Here is a 26,760-nt window from a genome sequence, read left to right on the forward strand (position 1 = left end):
CCACTTGTAATTATGATGCGAAGAAAATTCTTTGTCCAATGGGTATGGAGTATAAAAGGATACATGCTTGTCCCAATGACTGCATTTTGTATAGGAAAGAGTTTGAATTTTTGACAAAGTGTCCAAAATGTGGCTTATCACGATACAAGTCAAAAAACAATAGTGAAGATAATGGTCAGATAGAAAAAAATGGATCTGCTTTGAAAGTAGTTTGGTACCTTCCAATAGTGCCCAGACTTAAGCGTTTGTTTGCGAATCCCAAAGATGCTAAAAACCTTAGATGGCATGCAGATGAGAGAAAAATTGACGGGCTGCTTCGTCATCCAGCTGATTCAAAGCAATGGAAAAATATTGATCGACAATTCCCCGAATTTGGTAAAGAGTGTAGAAATCTTAGGCTTGGTTTAGCCACTGATGGAATGAACCCATTTGGTAATCTGAGTACCAATCACAGTTGTTGGCCAGTTATATTGATAATTTACAACTTATCTCCTGCATTGTGCATGAAGAGGAAGTACATGATGTTGTCTATGATGATATCTGGTCCAAAGCAGCCTGGAAATGACATAGATGTTTATCTAAGCCCACTAGTTGAAGACTTGAAGGTTTTGTGGGTTGATGGGGTTGAAATATTTGATGCATTCGCTTCAGAGACTTTTATGATGCGTGCAATGTTATTTTGCACCATTAATGACTTTCCTGCTCATGGTAATTTGTCAGGATACAGTGTCAAGGGTCATAAAGCGTGTCCTATATGTGAAGAAAACACTACAGCTCATCAATTGAAACATGGAAGAAAGACAGTGTATCTGCGTCATCGGAGATTTCTAAAACATAATCATCCATATCGAAGGATAAAAAAAGCATTCAATGGAGATCAAGAGAGGGACGAAGCACCAAATCCACTTACTGGCCTTCAAGTTCTTGAAAAAGTTAATAAAATACATCGTGTATTTGGGAAAACATCCAAGAAGTCATCTGTAACGACCCCTTGGAAGAAGAAATCAATATTCTTTGATCTTCCATATTGGTCAAAGTTAGATGTTCGACATTGCATAGATGTGATGCATGTAGAAAAGAATGTGTGTGATAGCTTGATTGGTACATTACTCAACATTCAGGGAAAGACAAAAGATGGAGTGAATGCTCGTTTGGATTTGGTTGACATGAATATCCGAGAAGAGTTGGCACCCAAGAAGATTGGTAAACGTACTTATTTTCCCCCTGCATGTTACACAATGTCTAGACAAGAGAAGATAGGTTTTTGTGTATGTTTAAAGAGTATCAAAGTACCACAAGGATACTCTTCAAATATGAAGAGTTTAGTGTCGATGCAGGACTTAAAGCTTGTTGGCATGAAGTCTCACGATTGTCACGTCTTAATGCTACAGTTGTTACCGGTGGCTATTCGTGGAATTTTGCCCAAAAATGTTAGGCACACCATAAACAGGTTGTGTTCATTTTTCTCGTCAATATGTAGTAAAGCCATCGATCCTACAAAGTTAGATGAACTCCAAGGCGAGATTGTTATCATCTTGTGTCAACTAGAGATGTTTCCCTCCATCTTTTTTTGACATCATGGTACATTTACTTGTTCATTTGGTTAGAGAAATCAAGTTGTGCGGACCGGTATACTTAAGATGGGTGTATCCTATTGAGCGTTATATGAAGATTTTGAAAGGGTACGTTAAAAATGCATATCGTCCTGAAGGTTCGATGATTGAAAGGTATATTGCTGAAGAAAGTATCGAGTTTTGTTCAGATTACATGACATCAACGAATCCAATAGGAGTTCCTCGCACAGCATGGTTGAATAAATTTTCTACAAGTAAAAGCATCCGAGGTGTCAATGTGGTGACAAAAGATCGCGAAGAATTGTTGCAAGCGCATTTTTATATATTGAACATCACAAAGGAGGTGATCCCTTTTTTGGAAGCACACAAAACCATTGTTAAGAATAAAAATCCAAGACAATCAGAGAAATGGCAATTGATGGAGCATAACAAAACATTTATGTCTTGGTTCAAATCTGAAATTGACAAAGAGCCACATTCTTTTGAAACTTTATTGTGGCTTGCAAATGGTTTGAAGTTTGATGTCGTGTGTTGTACAGGTTATGAAGTCAGTAATTGCACATTCTATACGAAGACTTTGGATGATAAAAGCACAGTACAAAATAGTGGAGTCAGTTTAGAAGCTGAGTCACTTCAATTTTCCACATCAAAAGATCAATCTCCTGTACTTGGATCAATGAGATATTATGGTATAATAGAAGAGATATGGGAGGTTGATTACACCAAGTTTTTTGTTCCATTGTTCAAGTGTAAGTGGTTTGACAATAAGAGTGGTGTGAAAATAAATGACTCGGGTATGACACTGGTTGATTTTCGCAAGGTGGGTTACCGAGACGAACCGTTTATCATGGTACATCAAGCATCTCAAGTTTTTTATGTCAAAGATCCTGCGTCTAACCATTGGTATGTTGCTCTTCAAGGCAAAAAACAAATTGAAGTTAACGAAGACAATCTGATTAATATTTATATTGCTGACAACCATTCATTTCAAACTACAACAAATTTGGATGACCAATCTCTAGTTGGCGATGATGTACATGCAATTCGGTCAGATCATGATGAGGAAATATACATATGATGAATCCATATCTTTATGTCTTAATTTTCAATTTCTGTATAAGTATTTTATTAATATAACATAAGTTTTCCTTTTATACATTTCCTATGATTACTATTACATGTTTTGTTAATTTATATGATATTACATAAGTCTTGAAATAAAATTTAATGTTGTTATTTATTTTGACAGATATATGGCTGATCATCCACATTCTTCAGGGGATGAGGCTCCCCCAACCAGATCCACTAGAGGACCCACTAGGATGAAACAACTATTGATCAGGAAAAATAGTGGTGAAAGAACTCCGGTGAATGTGAATGTCACCACGGGTGTGGCAACTGGCCCCCATGCAGATGACTTCCGATCATACCTTGGAGTGGTGGCACGTGATAAGATTAGCATTCTCATTCCATCTTTTGATCATGTGTCCGAGGTTGATCGGAACATTATTTGGAAAGATATATTGGTAAGTTAGTTAATAGCATTTGAATTAAAATTTGTTTATATTGATAATTTTGTACTAATACAACTTTATTATGTTTTTTTCAGCTGACATTTGACATTCCAAATGTCACAACACTTAGAAATAAGTGTTTGTCAACTGTTGCAGAAAATTTCAGAAACTTTAAAAGCAAGTTGACATCAAGATACATCTTTGGACACCTTAAACATAAAAGTCCATGTAGTTCATATAAGTCCATTGATGAGGAGACTTGGCGGCTTTTTAAAGAGAGTCGGATGTCAGAGGAATGGCAGGTTAGTGTAGTTCATATTATTCAATTCCTCATTAACAAATATATATCATATGAACTAATTAATTAATGTGTATGTGACAGGCAATTAGAAGCAAAGCACAAGGAACAAGTGCTCACAACAAAAACCCCCACCTATTATCTCGTGGTGGGTATAGGAAGCTTGAGGAGAAAATCCTCAAGCAAAAGGCAAATGCTATACCACCATCTCAGGGTGGTAGCCCTCCTCAGCCTCCTTCTCCACCGTCTAGACATGAGAAATGGAAGTTGGCCCATATGCGACCATCGGGCACCTACTCTTCCGACACTGCACGAGAGATTTCTGAAAGAATTGTAAGTTATCACTGTTCCTAAAATAATAAGTATTGTCATTATACATACTACATTAAACTATTTAAAGAATAATGATGTTTTGTAATGTTACAGGACGCCTTGGTTGAGCAGAGCTCCCAAGGCCAATTCACTCCAGAGGGTCGCCAGGATATTCTTGCTGCTGCGATTGGACGACCTGAACACCCTGGACGTGTACGTGCTGCAGGTCCTAGAGTAGGAATTAAAGATTATTTTGGGAGCTCTTCTCGTCAGCCTTCATATTCATACATCGATACACAAAGGATGACAGAAGAGATCACAAAAAAGGTCCGAGAAGACCTTAGAGAGGAGATCAGGGCCGAGGTGAGGGCTGAATTCCATGTCATGTTCCAGCAGCAGTTTCAGAGCATGCGCCCGGTGCCGTCTCCTATAGAGGAACATGTTATCCCTCCCCCTCCCACAGGTAAACTTAATAAACATTTATGTGCAATTATTTCTATCTTTTGTATAATCTAACATTTACTCTGACAGGGAAAAGCGGGAAAGGAAGTTGTTCCGCATCAGCCATCCCAGAGGATGACATGGACGATGGTAGTCCACGTCTGCTATACATTTTAGAGGATACTGAGATGGTGCTGGTAGCTCGTGGAACAGAGTTTAGGTCAGCGACTGTATGTCATGGTATGCAACTATTAGAGGATGAGGTGAAGGTCCCAGTGGATGAAATGATCATACCAGATGCCTCGGTTCCTCTGTCCACGGAAGAGATTTTCACTGTGGAACAAGCATATAAGTCGTTTATCACTTGGCCTAAATTTTTGGTTAAACCAGTTTTTGACCCCTCGGTATGAAATTCTTCTTTACACTTCTCAATTTTAAAGGTTTTTGATGTCAAAACTTATCTTATCTTTTCATGTAACAACAGACGCGGGCACAAGAGAAGATTCCTCTATCTGAGGATGACCCCCTTTCTTCATTGCATCTACTTGCTGACATCCTTGATGATAAGCCTTTGGATGTTGAGTATGATGCTAATGTATTTGGGACAGGCTCTGAGGTCCCAATATACCTTAATAGCCAAGATGTCCGTGAGCTTGCGTCGGGAACACAAGAGTTGAATATTTCAATTATTCAACTATGGACGATGTAAGTCTATGACCAATTATTTATATATAAAATTGATTTATATATCAAGTATCCTTATATCAAAGTTAATTTTTGATTTCAGGTATATGTCTGGGGTCAGTAACAAGTTGGGGCGTTCTGATGATTATGGATTCATTGATCCCCAATCAATTCATGAATCAAATGATTTTGAGCAGATCAACATGAATCTGATAAGAAGTTTTGGAAGGGGCAAGAAAATATACCTTTTGCCTTATATATCCGGGTAAGTGAACTTTGTTAACATAATAATGTTCCATATGTGATTTTAATATTTAATAGTTACGTTATTATGAATTTCAGGCGCCATTGGCAACTTCTTGTTGTCTATGCAAGACAACTATGCTTTGTGGTTCTGTTCATTGCACAGGCCTCCTCCCACACAACTCAGACAAGCAATTGATTGGTAAGAACCTCAATGTTTGGACTTTCTTTGTTATATAAATGAATGCTAAAACCTTTTTTTATATACAGTTCTATTCCAGCAAGTATGATGATGGGTGGGAGATCAATTGTTAATAGTAGAAAGATTGCTTGGATTTCTCTCAAGGTTTGACATATGCTAAAGCCATACTTTGTTATAATTGTTTTATTTTAATGTTATTCACTAACTATTATAAACTGTGATGATATATTGTAGTGTAACAGACAAAATGGGTCATATGAGTGCGGATACTATGTAATGTATTGGATGACCCATATTATTCGTTCTCACATCACAAGTCGTTGGGAAACGGTAATATTTAACTTTAACAAATTTTGATTTTTTCCCAAATGTTGAATTCATATACACTAATTAATATTAATTGTCTTTTGCAGAGATTCAAGACTACTACACCAGTTCCTGAGAAGTCACTATTAATCATTAGGAACGCTGCTGCGAAGTATATAATTAGATTATACAATAGCTCTTAGATTTAAACATTGCATTTGATTAGATTGAATTTTCTTAAACTTTGTACTTTATTTGATGTTGAAATACATTTGAACATGTGTTTGTTATGTTCAAATTGAATTTGTGTACATGTTTTTATATGCAAGTATGTTTTTGTGGTAGTGGATATCACAAAAACAGACCTGCAATTTTAAAAAACTGCAGGGGAATATGCCGCGGTTGTAACCACAACCGCGGCATATAGTATTTCGTTTTTTTTTTTAAAATGAGACATATGGCCGCGGTTAGTGCTAGAACCACGACATATACTGGAGTCTTTTGTCGCGGTTGAACCGCGGCATATCGTGGACATATTTTTTTTTTTTTAAAAAAAAATGGATTTAGGCAACGGTTCCTTGGACAACCGCGGCATATTCCGCAACCTATATACCGCGGTCATAACCGCGGCCTAAAGTCTCTGACGTACTATCGCGGCTGAATATGCCGCGGTTTGTAAACCGCGACGTATAGTGAAAAATAACCGCGGTAAAATCCCCTCGCTGCACTAGTGAGTATAGACTAGGAAGTGACTCCTAGGTCGTCTCTCAAGGACCAATTTTGGTGGTTCAGTCTCAGATTTATTCACGAAGTGGGGGGGTTTGTGATATTTGGTTAGGAAAATAAAATTAAAACAGAATTTAAAAACATTGAAATAAATTTTAAACACTGTAAAACCAAACGGAAATAAAACAAGACTAAAACAGTAAAACGAAAACACAATAAATACTGAAAACAGTAAAATTGGAAAGTGGTAAATTCAGAAAACGGTAAAAATGAAATTTAACTTTTTTTAACATAACCAGAAAATGTAAATCAACGAGTGCAGTGAAAATAAAAATTGAGAAACAACTGAATAAAGTTTTGAAATCGTAAATAGAAAACATGGAAATTGCAATTAACATCAATTAAAATCCGATACATGAAATTGTAAAATTAAACAAATCCTAAACCTCCCCAGCGGGGAGGAGGAAAAATAAGCTGCAGAAAATAAAACACGTCCGTATTTGCTCTCTTCCTAAACTACTGCCTTTCTTCTTTGGTCCTCCTCTCCTTTTATTGCTAAAAATCTGGACTGTATCCCTCCATTGTTCAGCCCGTTTTTCCGTGTCTTGTCTGCCTTTCAATCCAGATTTTTCGTTTTGTTTTGTCTCCAGCTTCCTTCTTGCTCCCGAATTTCTTGGACAAATTGCTCCTAGCCGTGCCAAAGAAATGAGGTTGTGGGTCCTCAATTTTTGTAGTGTCCATGGACTTTGCTTCCCCTACGGATGTTTCCAAATTCTTTTCAACCAACCTAGGTGCCTACACTCCAGCTTCTGGAACGTTGATCATCTTTCTCTGCTGCCTGGTGTGTTTGCTTCTCTTTCACTTGCTTCGGTCAAGGACCCACTGGATGTGAAGACTGTGAGTTTCTTCATCAAGGAGGTGGCTTCCCTTTAAAACTAAAAACCCATGTGCAGCTCCCCTCTTCTTCCTTCTTTCAATTTGCGTGTGCTATCAACAAGAAGGTGAAGAAGTTTTCTCGGTGGTGGCTACTCCAGCTCCAAGCTGCTGTCTTTTGCTCCATTTATCATCATGCAGCACCTTCATTCTCCATAACAATTGCAAGTGGCAGCTGCTCTCATCTTCTCCTTTCACTTTGCTGCACCGTGACACCTTCTTTCTCTTCTCCCCTCAACGTTGCAGCTGCTGAATGTTGCTCCTAGATGTAGCTGGACGGTCTTCTTCATTTTGCTGCTGCCATGAACGCTTAAAGTGTTGGTGCTGGACCGTCCCTTGCTGCTGTGTTGTTTCCTCAAAAGCTTGATTTAATGATCAACTCCAAACGTTCCAGCCCCTGGATGATGGTGTAAGGCCGTGACACTATGTAGCTTGCTGCATATCTCTCTTCTCAAAACCGTGAGACTTCAAAAATTCTACACCAAGCTAAACAAAAAAACGTGAGGTGGCTTTCCATTTCTATCAAACTTCACGGCAAATGAAAACAATGCTTTGCAATGTGAAAGTAACGTGGTCCCCTCTTTTATTCCAAGTGATGTTTGCTGAATTTTCCAATAAGTGGTATGGCCTTGACTTTTCAACAAAGGTGGTCCCTTCTTCCATCCAACTTCACGGCTTACTTCTCTTAAGCCTAAGAAAAATTCTGCAATACTATTTGGTGGTTCCCACTTTGATTCCAATTGGTCTTATGCTTTTCCTTTTTTTTCAAAATTCTTCATTGAAGGAATGAATTGCAGCCGTGGAATGTACATTGTCGTGACCCCTCCATGATTTCATTTGCCAACGGGAATTGTCCACATAGGCCATGCTATTGTCTACCCAAACCGTGCTTGCACTTTGGAACTTCCCTTTGCCAAAATTAATTTTCCAAACGTGAATGCTTTCTATTTTTAAGAAATCAAATTCCCTTTTTGTGGATGGTTGCAATAGCCGTGTCGAGTAATGATGTCAAGCCAATTTTGCTTCTACAGATTCAACAAAAAATATTTCATTAGAGATCAACACACATATTAAATCACTGCAGCACATCTTCGAGTAAATAACACAGTGTACAAATAAATTTTCTTCCAAATGTCCTAAAATATTTACAGAATTTTTCCTACAATTTATAATGCAAATAATTAACTCAGATAATTCAAATTAGTTAAAATAAGAATTTCCGATCAAATTAAGCACAATTAAGAAAATTGGGAAAATACTGGACATTTAAGCATAATTTCCTGATTAACTTTAGTACAATAAACTAAGTGAAGTGAAGAAAATATTGATTCATCAGCCACAAGCCTAGCTTTATTCTTGGTGATGTTTCCTTCTTCATCCAGTTTGTTTCTGAACACCCACTTTGTTCCAATTACTTGATGAGTGTCTTTTCTGGGAATTAATTCCCACACTTGATTTCTTTCAAACTGGTTGAGTTCTTCTAGCATTGCGATACACCATTTTTCATCTTGAAGGGCTTCTTTAATATTCTTTGGTTCAATCTGTGACACAAAAGCAACATTCATACAATAATTTACAATATTACTTCTTGTGTTTACCCCTTGTGTGATATCGCCAATTATGTTGTCCAAAGATAATCCTCTAGGTTGTTGCCATATTTTATTTAAATCTTCATCTTGAGGATTGTCATGATTCTTCTCTTCATTTGTCTCCTTTGATGAATCTTCATTTGTTCCTGCATCAGATTCTTCTGACTCAAGAGGTTTTGCCTCAAGGTCCACAATTTCATCAAAAGTAACATGTATGGATTCCTCTATTGTGAGCGTTTTCCTATTAAAAATTCTATATGCTTTGCTTGTTAAAGAATAACCAAGAAATATTCCTTCATCAGCTTTTGAATCAAATTTTCCCAAATTTAGTTTTCCATTGTTTAAAACATAGCATTTGCATCCAAAAATTTTTAAATGGGAAACATTTGGTTTTCTATTTTTGAAAAGCTCGTAAGGAGTACGTTTTAAAATAGGTCGAATTATCATTCTATTTAAAACATAGCAAGCAGTACTCACAGCATCAGCCCAAAATTGTTTAGGAACATGATTTTCATTTAACATAGTACGAGCAAGTTCCTCTAAGGTTCTATTCTTTCTTTCTACAACTCCATTTTGTTGGGGAGTTCTAGGTGAGGAAAATTTATGAGAGATACCATGTTCTTCACAAAAACTTTCAAATAATTCATTTTGAAATTCACCACCATGGTCACTTCTAATAGCTTTTATTCTTAGATCCTTTTCATTTTGAACTAAAACAACAAACTTTTTAAATTCTTTAAAAGCTTCACTTTTAAGAGTGAGAAAGAAGGTCCAAGTGTATCTTGAAAAATCATCAACAATAACCAAAGCATAATAGTTTCCACCAAAACTTTTTGTAAGACCCGTATTTTTAGGAGTGGTGGGGGCATGGTGGGGACATGGTGGTCACCCACCTCTTGCATTATTAAGAAGCAATTATTTGGAGGTGCATTATTACGGGAAGCTTTGCAAAAGGAGAGAGAGTCTCATTTTTGGCATGAGGGAGAGCTTCCAGAAGAAGGGAACCCTTCCTTCCTTCCATTTCCAGCCGTTCAAGGAGCACCCATGGGAAGCTGTACCAATTTCAGAAGGGCTAAGAGGTGGATCTGGGTTGGGCATCTGGTGAGAGTGGAGTCCTTGCAGCAAGATCTGGGAGAGGAAGTGAAGAATTGTTGAGGTTGCAAGGAGATCTTGATCTGTACGTCTGGGAGGAGTTAGATCCCAAAATTTACATGGAAGTCTTCAAGAGGTAAGGGGAGTTTGATTTATTTCATTAATTGTTGACATAATCTGTATTTGATGCAAATCTGGGAAGAAGGGGATGAAAATGGAGGTTTTCTGGGTTTTCTGGACTCTGGTGCGTTTCTGCAGAATTTCTGCAGAACGCGCGTACGTCCAATTTTGGTGAATCAAAATTGGAAGTTCGTTCAAACAGTACTCGACCAAATAGTGGTCGTCCAATTTCTGAACGTTCGGTAATTGTTCTGAGCGTGCGCACGAATTAGCCTACTTAGAACGTTCGTCCGTATAGTACTCGACCAAAAGGTCAGCCAGTTTTGGAACGTTCGGTCATTTAAAGCTAGCGAGCATTAGCGTTCGTCCTTGGTTTGCAATAGTGATATTAGCGTTCGGTCAAGGCTTATTTTAATACCGTTCGGTTGAAACCTAAATTAATAGTATCCGGTTAAGTGTGAATTTAACACTGTTCGATTTAATCGCTCGGCCAGGATTCTAGACGTTCGTCCAAATGATTGTGAGTGTTCGTTATCAATTGGTAATCCAGGTTTCAACTTGAGCGTCCGTCCCTAAATTGGCATCCACAAGAAGTAATCTTGGGCGGTCGGTATTGAGTATTAGTGATTGCAGTCGATCGTTCTTAAAAATAGAATTTTAGGTTTGAATCCTGAGCGTTCGGTTTTGGGTATAAGTGAGCGTTCGGTTTTTAAGTATAAGTGAGCGTCCGGTTTTTAAGTATAATTGAGCGTTCGGTTTTTGAGTATAAGTGAACGTTCGGTTTTTGGGTATAAGTGAGCGTTCGGTTCTTGGGTATAAGTGAGCGTTCGGTTTTTAAGTTGCTTATTCTTAAGTGTTGAATCTTGAGCGATCGGCCTTGGGGTATTAGTGACTATTGAGCGTTCGGTTAAGTTTTGATTTAAGCACCGTTCGGTTAGCTGCTGATTTATGTCGTTCGGTCAGGCTTCTTTAATGCCGTTCGGTAAAGTGACTTAGGGGTTCGACTAAGTTTCAAAACGTTCGTCCTTATCATGTCCGGATTAATGGTGTTTGATTTGAGTGTTCAGTATTGAGATATTAGTGGGTATAAGCGTTCGTTCTTAACATGGAACTCTTGGGTACCAATCTTGAGCGTTCGGCTTTAAGTGTGCGGTTTGGATCTTGGACGTTCGACCTTGGTTTAATTGTGTTTATGAGCGTTCGTTCTCGATGATGTTAATCCTCAGGAAGTACTCGTCTGAGGTAACGTACGACTAGACTTGATCTCGAGCGTTCGTTCTTTGAGCTCGGTTAATAAGGTTTGGTGTTCATCGGCAGCGTTTGGCCTTTGATGATGATTGATCCCTGAACGTTCGTTCAGACAACATCAGAGTTGGAAATAGCGTTCGGCAATAATGTTTGAATCCGTGGGAGTATTTTGAAACAATTATTGAGAATTGTTGGTTATTTCCTTGATCCAATATTGGTTTATTTATACATATTATTGAGAATATGTATGAATTCGTGATTGAGCACGTTTATTCTGTTGGAGGTGGTACATACACTATGTTATTTACTTGTAACTTCGTCTGTCTTTTGAGCATTTTTGCTAGTCTCACGCGTGAGACTGAGATTCGAGTGTCACCTTCTTCTGCGCGAGGAGGTGAATGTCTCGCCCAATGACTTCGGCTCGTGTTGAGTATAGTGCATCGTTACGCGTAGTATCGATGTTTTTACTCGTTAGTCCTTGAGGAGTCGGGGAGATAGGTCTGAAGTCGGGATGGAAGACGGCTCGGGTCGCCTGTTATTGAGAGCAGGTTATGACGACGAATTACAAGTAAACGACATTAGTTTATGAAAGACTAGTCTGCAGCGTCATGTGGGTCGATTTATCATGGGAATTGTTATAGTATATGTAATGGGTTATGATGTGATACTTCTGGTTATTCATCTTGCATGTTGTGGCTGTGGTTTCCAACCGTGATGATCGTACTGGTACGGGAGAAATGGTAGTGCAGATAAAGCTGGATTTGGAATAATTCTTCGAGAGAGACGGAAAGTAAAACTTGTTGGGTCTATAGGTAGTAGCGTGCGTTATTATTAGTGACGTCCGGTCTTGGTATTATTTATTTTCTGGTAGCAAGCGTTATTATGTAACAGTTGATCTTGATGTTAGTTGTTCTGAGGTAGCTAGCGTCTGATCTTAATTTGGTACCCTGTGATTTAGTTTGATTACGTTTGGTCAGTACTGAGGTGTTCAATAGTGTACTCTAAGCGTTTAACCCAGACTCAATCATTCTTTATTCTAGTGTTCTGTCTCGTAGCGATGATTCTTAGAGAATGATCCTTATTAGTGATGTTGCTCTGAGGTTGCAATCATTTATGGGGAGTGACCGGCCTTGATATTCGTTGAGGTAGCGATCGATTAATAAATAGTGATTAGTTGTGATGATGCATTATTCAGGCAGTGATCATTCATAGGTAGTGCTCAGTTTGGATGACGCTTGTCTCAGATAAGGATTGTTAACGGTTAGTGGTCGTACGTAGGGAACATCGGGCCTCGATGAGGTTACCCTCAGATAGTGTTTAATCCAGTAAAGTGATCAATTAAGCGTTTGTCCGAATGGTACTTAATCTGTGGTGCGCGACGTTTGATCTTTGAGCGATCGTTTGAATAGTGTTCGAAATAATAGTAATTGTTCTAGTAGAGTGCGTTGTCTCAACGTGAAGTCTAAGTGTTTGATCTTACTTAGCATTCGGTCTCTTGATGTGCGACCTAATAGTATCCGGTCTAATAGCATTTGGTGTCTAGTGTCGAGCCTAAGTGATCAATTTTATCGTTCGTGCAATTAGTATTCGATAAATAGGAAGCTCGTGGAGTTAGCGTTCGTTTCAGTGAAGTTTAAGAAAATAACATTCGGCCTAATAGTATTCGATCTGGCGTTCGGGTTCTAGCGTTCGACCTAGTGTTTGATCTTAGTGTTAATTATGAGAGTGTTCGGTCATTATGGTTTTCTGAGTTTAGCGTTCGGCTCAATTGTATATGATCACCTAGCGTTCGTTCAAATCAGATTCAGCCTAATAGTATTCATTAGATAGCGTTCGGCGGATAGCACTCGGTAGATGGTGTTCAGCAGATAGCGTCCGTCCAAATAGTATCCGGTTAGAATGTTTGGGGAATAGCTTTGTCCAATAGCTCATCAATGTATCATCCGTATGAGTGTCTAGTAGAATTTTTGGTATAATGGTATATGGGGATGTCTAACCTAAATATTATATGATGTTTATATCAAAACAATTATGCATATTTTTATAAATGTTATATTGCATGTTAGCTCACCCTTACTTATTTGTGCATGTATTGGAAAATCATATTTTTGCGATGATCGTATAACGTTTTTGTTATACGGGAGCAGATGAAGAGATGTCGCGTGATCTGGTGCAAGTGCAGGAAGAGATGGAAGAATGTATTAGAAGGATTCAATGTTACCTTTACTGTTATGTCTGAGTTGTAAACTTCGTATAGATTGAGCTTGAGGTTTGGCGTGTTACCGTAATTGTATTATTGTAATATTTTAAGTTTTGAATTTTAAAATGGGCAAAAAAATTTTTTGGGTGTTACACTTTTTATCCTTGAAGGACCAAATAAATCCATATGTAAAAGTTCCAAAGGTTTTAAAGTAGAAACAATATTTTTTGAATGAAAGGAATTTTTAACTTGTTTACCCTTTTGACATGCATCACACAATTTATCTTTTACAAACTTTAATTTAGGTAAACCAATTACTAGATCTCTAGATATAAGTTTGTTTAATTGTTGCATATGTATATGAGCAGCACGCCTATGCCATAACCATGAGTTTTCTTCTTTAACAACTAAACATGAAATATTTTTATTTGATGCATTTTCTAGATCAATTAAATAAATATTATTATGTCTAACTCCTTTTAATGCAATTTTAGAAGAATCATTCTTAAAAATAGTGCAAGAATTCTTCTCAAAGGTTACCTTGAATCCTTTGTCGCACACTTGACTTATGCTAATTAAGTTATGCTTTAGTCCTTCTACATATAGCACGTCTTTGATCATCAAGGTGTCTTTGCTTCCGATATCCCCTTTTCCAAGAATTCTTCCTTTGTTGTTGTCACCATAGGTAACAAAGCCTTGTTCCTTTTCTTTAAAATTTGTGAACTTCATCTTGTCTCCTGTCATGTGTTTTGAGCAACCGCTATCAAGACACCACATGACTTTTCTTGATTTCTGTAATACCTGCAAAAGAAAGGAACAACCAAGCTATTTTAGGTACCCATCTTCTTTGTATGGGTCCTTTTGGGTTAGATTCAAATTACTTAGCAACCCAAACATATCTTCCACTAGAAACACCAAAACGTTTAATTCTGCATTTGTTTGAGGTATGGCCTTTTCTCATGCAGTAAAAACAGGATACAACACTTGTGTTTATGTTAATCGTTCCTTTTTCTACCCATGCTCTGTGGGTTCTATATTTATTTTTAGGAACAAATTTCTTAACAGCTTTATTTTCAGAGATTTTACTACATTCTCCAATTGTTGTATTTTCAGAAAAATATTTGAATTTTATGAAAGATTCACATTCATTATTAGCAATATATTTTTCTTTTTCATAATATAAAACTTTACTTTTCAAATTTCTGATTTCTTCTGCTTGTATAAAAATTTATTTTTCAAACTTCTGTTTTCTTCAAACAAATTTGTAAATTCGATTTTCAAAGCATCATTTATTTTAGAGAGATTTTCAGAAGTAAGCTTCAAATTTTCATTTTCTTCAAGAAGGTTGTCAAATTCAGATTTTAAATTTTTAAAATCCTTTTTCAGCTTTTTATGAGAAATATCTAATTTTTCAGATTCAATTAATAATGCGGCATATGTTTCATGCATTTCATCTTCATCAATGTGACTATCATTATCAGAATAGTGTGAACTACTTACTTGGCTGACATTATCATCATCTGCCATCAAACAGATGTTTGCTTCTTCATTTGAGTCGCTTGAATCTGAAATGGTTTCATTGTCGTCTTCCCAGGCAATGTAGGCCTTCTTTTTCTTGAAGAATCTTTTCTCCTTTTTGTCTTCACCCTTCTTTTGATTTGGGCAGTCTGCTTTTAGATGCCCCTTTTCTCCACAGCCGTAGCATCGGTAATTTGAGGAAGATACTTGATTATCTTTCTTTTCGTATCTAAATCTTCCTTTACCTTTAGACTTCATGAACCTGTTTAACCTTTTGATCACAAGTCTTAAATTTTCCTCTTCGTCTGAGTCTTCATCTTCTGATTTGCCTTTGCTTCTTTCAACCTCCGACTTTAATGTCAAACTCTTCTTGTTGTTTTTGGCTTTTGCTTCTTCTTCATCAAGTCTTCCAAGATCTAGTTCATGTTCCCTCAACTTTCCAAAGAGTGCCGCCATAGTCATGGTGTTGAGGTTTTGTGACTCCGAGATTGCAGTCACCTTTGGCTGCCACGACCTGTCTAAAGACTTCAAGATTTTAATGTTAAGTTCATCGGTATCAAATGACTTACCCAGTCCAATGAGATGATTGACAATGTTGGTGAAGCGTTTTTGAACGTCTGAAATTGTTTCTCCTTGCTTCATCCGGAACATTTCATACTCTGGGATTAAGGAGTTCTTCCTTGCCCTCTTTACATCATTTGTTCCTTCATGCGTCACTCTGAGTACGTCCCACATTTCTTGAGCAGTTTTGCAGACAGAGACCCTGTAGAACTCATCAACATTCAACGCTGATGCAATGATATTCCGAGCTTTTACGTCATTCTGAAATCTTTTCTTTTCTTCAATGGTCCATTGACCACGGGGCTTTGGTTCCTGTGTATTGTTAGTACGAACAAAAGAGCCAGATGCAATAACATCCCAAATTTCACAATCAATAGATTCAATAAATATTTGCATTCTTACCTTCCAGAATGCATAGTTCTCACCTGTGAATAGTGGGGGTCTATTGATTGATGCACCCTCTGCAAAGGTTTGATGTGATCCTGCCATTTGAATGACTATCAAAGCAAGCTCTGATGCCAATTGTTAGAATCGCTGCAACGAAATTATTAGCGTGGAACAAACCAAGAGGGGGGGTGAATTGGTTATATACTTTTATTTTGCCTTTTATTATTTTTCTCTTAATTTTTCTTACTGAGCAGATAATTAAATATAAATGACAGAGTAAGGGAAAGAGAAAAATTGCACAGGTGATTTTATCCTGGTTCAGATCACTTGGATCCTACGTCCAGTCGCTTATCTCAACTAAGATAAACCTTTTTCACTAATCACAAAACAGTTACAAATATTAATCACAAAGAAAAACAATTTGTAAGAGTTTAGAAATACCACCTCTCTTGAAACCACAAGAGATGAACTTACACTTCCTTTGAATCTTCACAAAGGATGACCACCTCCTTCGAATGATTCACGAAGGATGATTCTCTTCCAGGCACTTCCTCGGACACACCAAGGATGAACAAGCTATTCCTCTGTCACCGCAGTAGCACTTCAGGACTTTGCAGACAAGAGTTTCCTTAGCTTCAACAGAGTTCTCAAAGAGTTCAGAGATTTTTAGCACAAGGGAAGAGTTATTTTTGAGATAAAGAGTGAGCTATTTTATAGACTCAGCCTAATACTCTTCCATTCTTCGAAAACGGGCCATCTAACGCATATAATCGATTAACACAAGTATTAATCGATTAAAATGAGTACAACGGCTAGTTTTTCAAATCTGAAACCCACAACGGCTAGTGTTAATCGATTATTCTTAGGAATAATCGATTAACTAATCGATTATTCTCAGGAATAATCGATTAACTAATCGATTATTATTAGCTTTAATCGGTTATTACAGTGGCAATTGGGTTTTCAGTGCCAGCCTCGTTTTAATCGATTAAAACTGGGTTTAATCGATTAAGACGGCTTGTAGATGATTCTCAACAGCAAGTAAATCAAATATAAATTACAAGAATCAACCCTAATACATATTTGAGCACTATTACATCAACTTTGATTATTATAAAAGCTTTATAAAATACAGAGATCTTCAATCTGTCTTTATGGATCTTGACTTGTGCAAATCTGTTCATCATCAAAACTTCATCTTTGATTTTTGCTAACAAAACTTTGATCGGCTGGAATCTCTTATGGCAACTTTGAAAAAGTTAGTTTTGAAATCTTTATACGAAGTATTAAACAGAGTAAACAGTTGTTTGTCCTTTACAGGGGTTAAGGATATCCAAGATTTGTTCGGATGAGGAAGAACACGAAAGAAATAAAGGAAAGAAGCTGGTGTAGGGGTCAAGACAAGCGCGGTACATAGGACACAGAAGGCTTGCATGAAGGCCCACCCGTTGGGATGAAGTTGGGTAGGGCAAACGTTTAACTCCCGCAAGACGCCCATCTGAAACTCAGAAAAAGGAATTCGTACCCCTAGATCGCGAAACAAGGTAATGTAAGCATAAAAGAAGTCTAAACTATAACCCTCGCGACCCTGACAGGCCCGCTCGTTTGATTTGCACACTACTAAAGAAATGCATTCTGCATCCCTAAGGTCGGCTAACAAATCTACCCGCTCAACTAATAATGTTATGGAATCACTAGTGGTGAAATATGGGAGTAACAACAAACCTCATGAGGAGCCCATTGGTATCCTTTTACCGGAGAAGGTGGGCTGATCCAGGACCAATCAAGGGAGTTATCAACATTTAATACTATCTCATCGGAGGTGTCTTCTAGACGACCATTGTCGCCCTCTGACCCTAGAATAGAGGACCCCACCGACAACGATGACTCTACTGCATCATCAGCGTACCCACGACCTTCGCCGGCAAGCTCATCGGTAGACCAGGTGGAAGAAGACATAATCACCTTTCTTAGTAGTGAAGTTCGGTGCAGGAAAGGAAGAGAGGAAGGCGTCAAAAGCAAAGTGGACCCTATCCCTATTTATAGCCTACAAAAGCGGTTTCAAGAGCAGATCATCACCCTTCGTGGTTGATGGATCCAACGATCGAGAATACATGACTCTTCGCATGCAACGACAGTATTCCTACAGGAAGATCCTAACCCTCCATTTCGAATGAAACGAGCGGTAGAGAGACGCGACCTTTCAGCTCCAACCGATATGTCATGTGTCAGCCCATCAGCGGCCACTATGATTCAACTTTGATACCAGAATAATGCAACCCGTCCGCGTTCGTAGCCGCTCGGGGCTTGGGGGGCTTATGTAGTGTACTTGATAACCACTAAAAGAAGCTTAGCCTAACGAGAAGTTGGGCCGATCGGTTAAGATAGAGAGGGCAAGGAGGCAGATGGTTGACGATTGATAAGCATTAAAGGCCAATCAATGCTATAAGGAACAGAACATATGACTTTAATGGTCAAATAACGAGCAATAGGAAATAAAATATACATTGATATGGTATTGATTAGCAATTAATGGTAATTATTAAAAATCAAGTCTATAAATATGAGATTTAAGTCCAGGTAAAGACACCTTTTTCTGAATTATTATGACCTTGATCTCCGTAGAACTAAATCTGACTTGAGCGTCGGAGTGTTTCTTGCAAGAGACGACCGATCGGTATTGTGGAGAGGAGTCTACGTTGTTGGAAGTCGCATCAGCAAAGCAGATAAGAAGGAGGGAAAACAGTCTCGGACTCAGATACCGAAACAATTTCTATTAGTTAGAAGACTCTAAAATTGTTGTTCAATCTCTTCTAATAGTGTAAATTATGGTGTCAAAAAGTAATAATCCTGTAAATGAATCAATTGAAGCTCCATAACAATAGGGATTAAAATGAATTTTGTTTAAATAAATACACCAAAAAAATTAAAACACAAACCGATACTAATATATAGAAAAACTAAATAAAAATTGCAGCTTTGGGTTCTATTTGTTATAACGACGTCGTTTTCAGCAAACTCAATATCGGAGGTACCATCGTCCATGGGAGGTACCATCGTCCATACACGTAACACGCTTCCTGCGGTATCGGGTAATACAAAAAAAAAGCTACAAATTTCATCAACGGCTTTTATTGATCATATATCCTAGTAAAACCGTGACCGTTGATGGACTAATGGCTCTCACAAATCTTGTTCTCATTTTATTATTTACTCCCACAACCACCTTTGTTTCTCTTTCTCCGTTTTCCTAATTTTCAATTCAATCACCACTGATATAAGGTACTTCCCTATCTCTCTTGTTTCCATTCTATTCACCGTTGATTTTCTGTGTTAGGATCCCCTTTTACCCGATTATAGCATGGTTGTTTTGGAAGCATGGTGCACTTCATGTTTTGGATTTTTGTTGGTTGGTGTGTTGGAATGTAATCATTGATTAAGGTTTGGTATTTTGGTTCTGGGTACCCTTCGTCTTGATCAGTGGGAAATATATTTGGAAAAAAAGAACAAGACAAGCAAAATTATTAAATTCAGTGTTATCCTGATATGGTTTTGGTGCATAAATAATAACACAATTAAACATATCTATAAAAAGTTAAGCAATATTTGGTAATCAAGAAGCAAAAATTACTTTTTTTTTATTTAATTTCTATTTGTATTGTCAGAAATAAATAAAAATATAACTTAATTCTTTTTACTTTGTATCTTCAAACATTAGCAAAAAAAAAGTATTTTGATACTTTTAGCGTTTTTTTGTATGGTATAAATAGGCAACAGAACTGCAAAAGTGTGAAGAGAATTAAACATGCCCTAAATGCTTGTTACTGTGAAAATAGAAACGTTGTTGTCAACTGTTTGACCCTGTATAGTGATTTGTGAATAATATGTGTGTAAATTATTGATGTGATCCTGATTGTTGCAGCTTTTCTTCTGTATATTATTGATGTACAAAGTTAACTAGTAACTGATTTTTCCTTTGACTTTTGTTGTTAAATATTACCCAACTAATTTATTTGATCTTTGAGTATTTAGACATGTCTTCATCTGATAAGCCACATGTGGTGGAAAGGGGTGCTAAGGATGATGAAAAGAAGAAGGAAGAGGATGGGAAGGGTGGATTTCTTGATACAGTGAAGGATTTCATTTCGGACATTGGTGAGAAGATTGAGGAAGCAATTGGATTTGGGAAGCCAACTGCAGATGTTACAGGGATACACATTCCTTCAATCAATCTTCAGAAGGTAGACCTTGTTGTTGATGTTCTCATAAAGAACCCAAATCCGGTGCCAATACCCCTAATTGACATAAACTACTTGATTGAGAGTGATGGAAGGAAACTGGTTTCAGGGTTGATACCAGATTCAGGAACAATTCATGCACACGGAGAGGAGACAGTCAAGATTCCGCTTATTTTGATTTATGATGACATAAAGAAAACCTATGCTGATATTAAACCAGGAAGCATCATTCCTTACAAGGTAAAGGTTGATCTCATTGTTGATGTTCCTGTGCTTGGAAGGCTCACTCTACCCTTGGAGAAAAATGGAGAAATCCCCATTCCATACAAGCCTGATGTTGATCTCGATAAAATTCAGTTTGAGAGGTTTTCTTTTGAAGAGACAGTTGCTATTCTTCATTTGAAGTTGGACAACAAGAATGACTTTGACCTGGGCCTCAATGCACTTGATTATGAGGTCTGGCTTGGTGATGTTAGCATTGGAGGAGCCGAACTTTCCAAATCTGCAAAGCTTGTCAAAACTGGGATTACTGACATTGATGTTCCAATTACCTTCAGGCCTAAGGATTTTGGCTCTGCACTTTGGGACATGATCAGAGGACGGGGGACAGGTTACTCCATCAAAGGACATATTGATGTTGACACTCCCTTTGGAGCAATGAAATTACCCATCACCAAAGAAGGAGGTACTACCCGGCTCAAGAAGAAGAAGGAAGATGGTGGAGATGATGATGATGATGAGGTTTGTTAACTTCACTCTAATTTATTTTATTTTTTGCATGTTCTGCATAAAATCTCCCGCATTTTGATGTATCACACAGTTGTGGAAAATAAAGGGTGTCAAATGAGTGTTTTCATTGTTGTGGTGTCAATATCTTGCATTTTTGCCTCAGGGTGTTTACGCTGTTGGCAATAAATATCGTGTTATATCTTTAGACTTCATCATCATTGGAGTACTTTTACAGCACCGCCTAATATCATGAGCATATACAGATTTAACTATTATCACATTCATTACTTAAAGATTCTGTTTTGAATTCAAGTCTATAAAACTTGTCTGGTAGTTTCAGTACAGAGTATAGATATAGTAGTGATTTTCTTAAACAAGTTAACTACAAAAATTTCGATTGGTTGGAAAGCTGAAATGAATTTAGTGAAGATTTTGTTCGCTGAAAACCATCTATTAAAAAGAAAAAGAATAAAATAAGTTATAGGCTGTTTTTCAAATCACTCTTGAAGGAGATTCCTTTAACTGTGAAGATTAGCTACTCGGTTCTGTGTTTCTTCTGCAGTAATTTTGTTGTGCTGTAAATTTAAGCCTTTAATATTTTCTTTTGCAGGAATGAAGAAGAAATTGCTACTTCTGCAGTAATTTTGTTATGCTGTAAATTTAAGCCTTTAATCTTTTCTTTTACAGGAATGAAGAAGAAATTGCTGCAAGTTATTAGTATAGTATCTGTTATTTAGTTTACGGGGTCCATTAGAAAGTTAAGCAAAAGGGATATGAACTTAGGGGCCCTGATGATTGTGATTTATGCATTAAAGTTCAAGTAGAGGTTTGAAATGATGGTTATATCTGGTTATTTAAGTGAATATCGGTTTGGCGTTTGCTCCTGCTCTTGAAGCCTTTGAGTACGTAATTGGTGATGGAAATTCAAAAATGTGCAGTGATACGTTCTCAAAGGATAATTATGTGTTAATTTTTTTAGTCCTACATAAACTGTGATTATGTACCTTTTTTCTAAAAGACTATAGGGAAGATCGTGTTATAGTGTTCTGCAATTGATGTCATCTATAAAATATAGTGTGTAATTGTAATACCCAAGTAGTCCAACAATGTATATTCTGTAGATGTTATTCAATCTATATTATGTAATGTTCGAATTTTATTTAATGGCATACTTTTTTTATGTCATAGTTATGGTTCACTAAATTATCATTAGTGGAAAAATGACATTTTATAACGTATAAAAATGATCTTTTATAACGTAGTTACTGGGACATAGTTTTGGGCGATATAGTAAGTCTGCGCATTTTATAACGTAAGTATGTTGAATATACTATAACGTAGTTTCTAAAATCCGTCATAATATGCGCAGTTTATTATGACAAACTTTCATTTGTCCGTTATAATAGGTGAAAGGTGTTATGATGTAGAAGTTTTTGTACGTTATAATATGTGATTTATTATTACGTATATATTTTTGTACGTTATAATATATGTTTTTTTTTCAAAATAATTAATTATTACATTTGAAAATTATAATAATATATTTGTATTATCATCTCATTCAATCAATATAACTTCAAATAAAAAAATTTAATGAAACTAACAAAACAGAATTCATTTCAAACATTAAATAGTGTAATATTTAATACATCATTTATATTATGCAGATTTAAATGATTCAGATACACTTGTGTTAAATGATTCAGCAGTAGTTGATTCACATCGTCTACCCAAGAACAAATCTCTACTCATTGACAACAATTTGCATCCCCAAGCAAATGCCTAGAAATGGAACACTATGTTCTCGAGCATACTTAGCCGCAAGAATTTTCCCTTGAACTCCTCCATCACCAAAACCTCCTCGAACTAGAACACCATCAGCGCCCTGCAGAATAAGTCCAATTACAGAAAACCAATAAATAATATATCACTATATGAGATTTTAACATATGTATCAATATTAAAGATCTGAAAATGGAATAAATATGTTTAGTCTAAATAGTAGGAATACCTTTAAAAGATTCCATGCAACTTTATATGCCTCAGGATCCTGCAGCAATATATTTTAATCAATCGTCAGAGGGTTGCATAAAAGCAAAACCAAAACCAAAAGGTCAACTAACATAAGTAATGTAGTAAATGGATCAGTAATCACCTCTTTATGTTTCAGTATGCATATTGAATAAAAAAGAAGTTGTAGAGAATCCAAAAGGAGGAAATTATTATGTAAAAAATACAAGGGTTCAGTTACTAATTTAGGAGTAAGTTACCTTCAGAAAAGAAAGATATGCATCTAAAAGGCCTGTGTATTTTCCCACCATTGCAATTCTAACCTGAGGCACATAACAATTGTTGTAAGCTCCACATTGGCCACTATTAAGATAAATAAATATCTACGCACATGTTTTTTCTTTCTCTTTAGATGATGCATATTTGAGATGTCTGCCACTCACAGTTTTATCACATTTGTCATAAATTTTTTTCCTTGCAGTCGACTCCTTCAAATTAGGCTCTGCTGCAACACTGTAAATGATAAAGGAATTAGTTTGAAGACCCAAACACTTTAGGATAAATTCAAAGGAAAAGGTTTAGGATATTGCATGAACTTAAACCACTTAAAATGCACAAGTATGAAATTCAATTTTAACATAAAAAAGAAAAAAAGAAAACCATCAAAACCATGAAATTAACAAATTAAACTGCATAAATACGGTTTCAGCAGTGCTTCAATAAAAGGCATGGACTCAATATCCCCTGCATGAAAGAAAAGTCATTCTAAATTAGTTGCTTTAAAATATAGCCGATCCCACCACCAAGTGAGAAGAAACTTGGTGGTTGCCTTAGAATATAGTACGAAAAATATGAATATGAATATTATTTTCTCCCACTGTTTGCTAAGTATAATTCATTTTCAATTTTTAGTTTTCAATTTCCTCTAACCCATAATCTTTAGAATTAAATATGGGAAAAAATTGAATGGATATAGAAATATAATATTGAAAAAGTTCTATCTTAATATTGATTGAAAGTTTTCTCTGACTATTATTTACCTATAGTTCCACCCAATTCAATGACACAAACACAGCTGGCCCTTCTTTCCTGTCAACTGGTATCTTTGCCACTCGTTCTATCCATTCTTGGATAGCATCTGTTATGTGTGCAACTACCTAAAAATAAAGCAAAAAACAAAAATGAAAACCAAGGCACCAACAACAATTACAAATAGCTTCAAAGGGGAAGAAGAATCAAAGACTAAGCATACTTGTACGGTCTTTCCAAGATAATCTCCTCTTCTCTCCTTCTCAATAACAGACTATAAACATCCAAAACAAAACAATTAGAAACATCTGGCTCACCTGATACATTTTTCCAGTAGTGATGTTATTGTCGCGAGTTAATTTAATGCCCAAAAATCGTTCGTAGTTCCCAAGATCAAGGTCAACCGTCCACAAACAAAAAAAAGAATGAAAATGACAATCTAAAACTTCAGAGGAAAACAAACTGCAGATATCCTATTTTACTACGACTCAGAAAGTTTTAGCTTGCACTTATGAAGTAAAATGAGAAAATGAAAAGAGCAGGGGAAAGTATAACATAACATACAATCTCAACCTTCCATTGAATTTAGAAGGAAATAAAAAATCTAATGACTGTCATCTTGTTGTAGAAAATTTTCATTTCCTTACCTCTCTACCATCATCTAAGACGAAAACCTCCCCATGCTCGAAAGGAGACATTGTCCCCGCATCAGTGTTCAAGTAGGGGTCTGCAAATGATGGAAAAATTAAAACAAAGATAAAAAGAGTGAAAATAGCATTCATTACTTTACATAATATGATAATAAAAGCAAACAGGTTTTGTTAAAGTTTCTATAAATATGAAAACTAAATTAACAGGATAAAGAGGGGAAAAGTGTTACAGAGAAGAATGTGAACTATAACTACGGTTGGAAGAGCAGCTTTGAGAAGATGACTGTAGGCGGGACACGAATCCTCGAAGCTTCTTCCAGAGAGAAGACGCAGTAGAAATATGACAAAAACTCGAAGAAGAACAAGAAACAGAGGATTAAACTTGATAGAAACCCTAGAAGAAGAAGGAAACCTATTATGGACCGATTGATCGGTGTAAATCAAAGTTGAATCGGTGAAAAGGTTTCTAATGGTGAAAACAAGGTTTTAATCGGTGGAATCGAAGGGAATTGGTGAAAAGGAGAACAAACCCCAACAGAGGGTTTAGCTCTATGAATGATTCGGTGGAAAATGAAGGATAGAGGAAATAGAGATGATTCTGTGAGTGAAGAAGGCTTGCCGTGATGATGAACGACGTGCGACGAGGAGATGTCTCTCGAGAAGGAAGACGCCAGGAAACCGAAATGGAGAGAAATGAGAGTGAGGCTCTCTGATGTGAGAAATGAAAGTGCTCTCTCGAATGCGCGAGAGGAAATGAAATGAGACCTCCAAGCGTGACTGCGAGAGAAGGAATACGCTCCACGACGTGGCTGAAGCGCTGAAAATGATGTGGCTGATGACGAAGATGCCGAGAAATGCGAGTGAGAGGGATGAGACGAAGAGCGGAAGAAAGGAAAGAGAGTGAGAGTGAACTTGAAATGAAATCTAGCGAGAGGGAAATGTGAAAAGTTAAAGAGGAAGAGATATTATAACTGATTTCTAAAACTTCGTTATAATACATCAATAATAGATTTTGAACTTATTTACAAGTTTACCACCACATTTCATATTATAACTGATTTTTAAAACTACGTTATAATATGTCTTACACTTATTTACAAGTTTGTCACCGCGTTTCATATTATAATTGATTTACAAAACTACGTTATAATATGTCCTATTTTTATTATCATCTTGCCACCGGTCAACCTAGTATGACGGATAATTTTTATACGTTATAATAGCTTCATTATAGAAAGGTATTTTTCCACTAGTGTATTGTACTAATATTTTGAAATATACATACTTAAATTGAGGCTCTCCTACCTAATACACTATTTTTTAGATTGGATTAATAACTAAGTCTTTTTTTTAATTGAAAGATGAGTTATAGAAAAAATTTACCTGTATGTTGTGTTAAAGTAGAGATCAAAAACTGATAAATAAGGAAGTTCGGTAGACAAAAAGATTATCATCTTGAAATTCTTCAACTGAACAAGTTTTTCTTTGACATTTTCTTCTTTTAATTTTATATCCTAATTTTATTTTTTCTTTTTATTGGAAGTGAGTAATTCACTAGAGTCTGGTACGGTCATAGCCCATTTATCTGTTCAATTTGTGAATGTCAGATCAGTTATCACATGCTATGAGGTTAAGAGCAAGAAATCACTGTTTATGATAGGAAATGCTATTCCTCATTAATTGTTAATGCCACTTTCTAAATTACGTTAAACCCGATGTCTTGGCGAAGAAAGCCTAATCATAATCACTAGTTTACAATGTCTTGTCTCCCTAGCAATTACTCATGCATTATAAAGAACAGAAGCTTGAAGGCAACCAACCATCATACTCCTATGTCTAGGTTTATACTACTATTGGGAGAGATTCCCCAAATCTAAATTTCCCCGTATGTGTCCATATAAAAAAAAATCAATAATCATGACATCGAATGAGTTAAACAATGCATGCTTAGAGCAAAGAGGAAAAACCCTAACAATTAATGAAAGAAAACATGTATCTTTAAAAGATCTTGAAGAACAAATTCAATACATGAGAGTTTCAAATGATTACATTGATTCCCCAACAACAATAAAGGTTTAGTTCACCATATTCATGGTGAAACTAGATGAAATACAATGAAAGAGTGGAAGATAAAACCCTAGAAAGGTGAGAAAGGA

At 36.5% G+C, this 26,760-nt stretch overlaps 2 protein-coding genes across 3 annotated transcripts; both read left to right on the top strand.

Moving 5' to 3' along the window:
- Positions 1 to 3,190: 3,190 nt before the first annotated feature.
- LOC128197409 (uncharacterized) lies at positions 3,191 to 5,778 on the top strand. Its single transcript, XM_052879232.1, has 10 exons — positions 3,191 to 3,390; positions 3,471 to 3,719; positions 3,813 to 4,161; positions 4,230 to 4,543; positions 4,624 to 4,844; positions 4,927 to 5,088; positions 5,166 to 5,268; positions 5,337 to 5,412; positions 5,503 to 5,598; positions 5,682 to 5,778. The coding sequence occupies exons 1-7, from the start codon at positions 3,373 to 3,375 to the stop codon at positions 5,263 to 5,265; spliced, it is 1,413 nt and encodes a 470-aa protein (XP_052735192.1). The 5' UTR covers positions 3,191 to 3,372; the 3' UTR covers positions 5,266 to 5,268; positions 5,337 to 5,412; positions 5,503 to 5,598; positions 5,682 to 5,778.
- A 13,193-nt stretch (positions 5,779 to 18,971) lies between these two features.
- On the top strand, positions 18,972 to 22,079 carry LOC108320717 (uncharacterized). Of its 2 annotated transcripts, none has more exons than XM_017552233.2 (3): positions 18,972 to 19,230; positions 19,981 to 20,927; positions 21,603 to 22,079. In XM_017552233.2, exons 2-3 carry the CDS (start codon positions 19,983 to 19,985, stop codon positions 21,606 to 21,608), a joined length of 951 nt encoding a protein of 316 aa, XP_017407722.1. In that variant the 5' UTR covers positions 18,972 to 19,230; positions 19,981 to 19,982; the 3' UTR covers positions 21,609 to 22,079. The 2 variants fall into 2 exon arrangements, with proteins under 2 accessions (XP_017407722.1, XP_017407721.1); XM_017552232.2 differs by having other exon boundaries at positions 18,976 to 19,230; positions 21,526 to 22,079.
- Positions 22,080 to 26,760: the final 4,681 nt, after the last annotated feature.

Source organism: Vigna angularis, chromosome 6 (genome assembly GCF_016808095.1).
Source record: "Vigna angularis cultivar LongXiaoDou No.4 chromosome 6, ASM1680809v1, whole genome shotgun sequence".
NCBI lineage: Eukaryota > Viridiplantae > Streptophyta > Magnoliopsida > Fabales > Fabaceae > Vigna > Vigna angularis.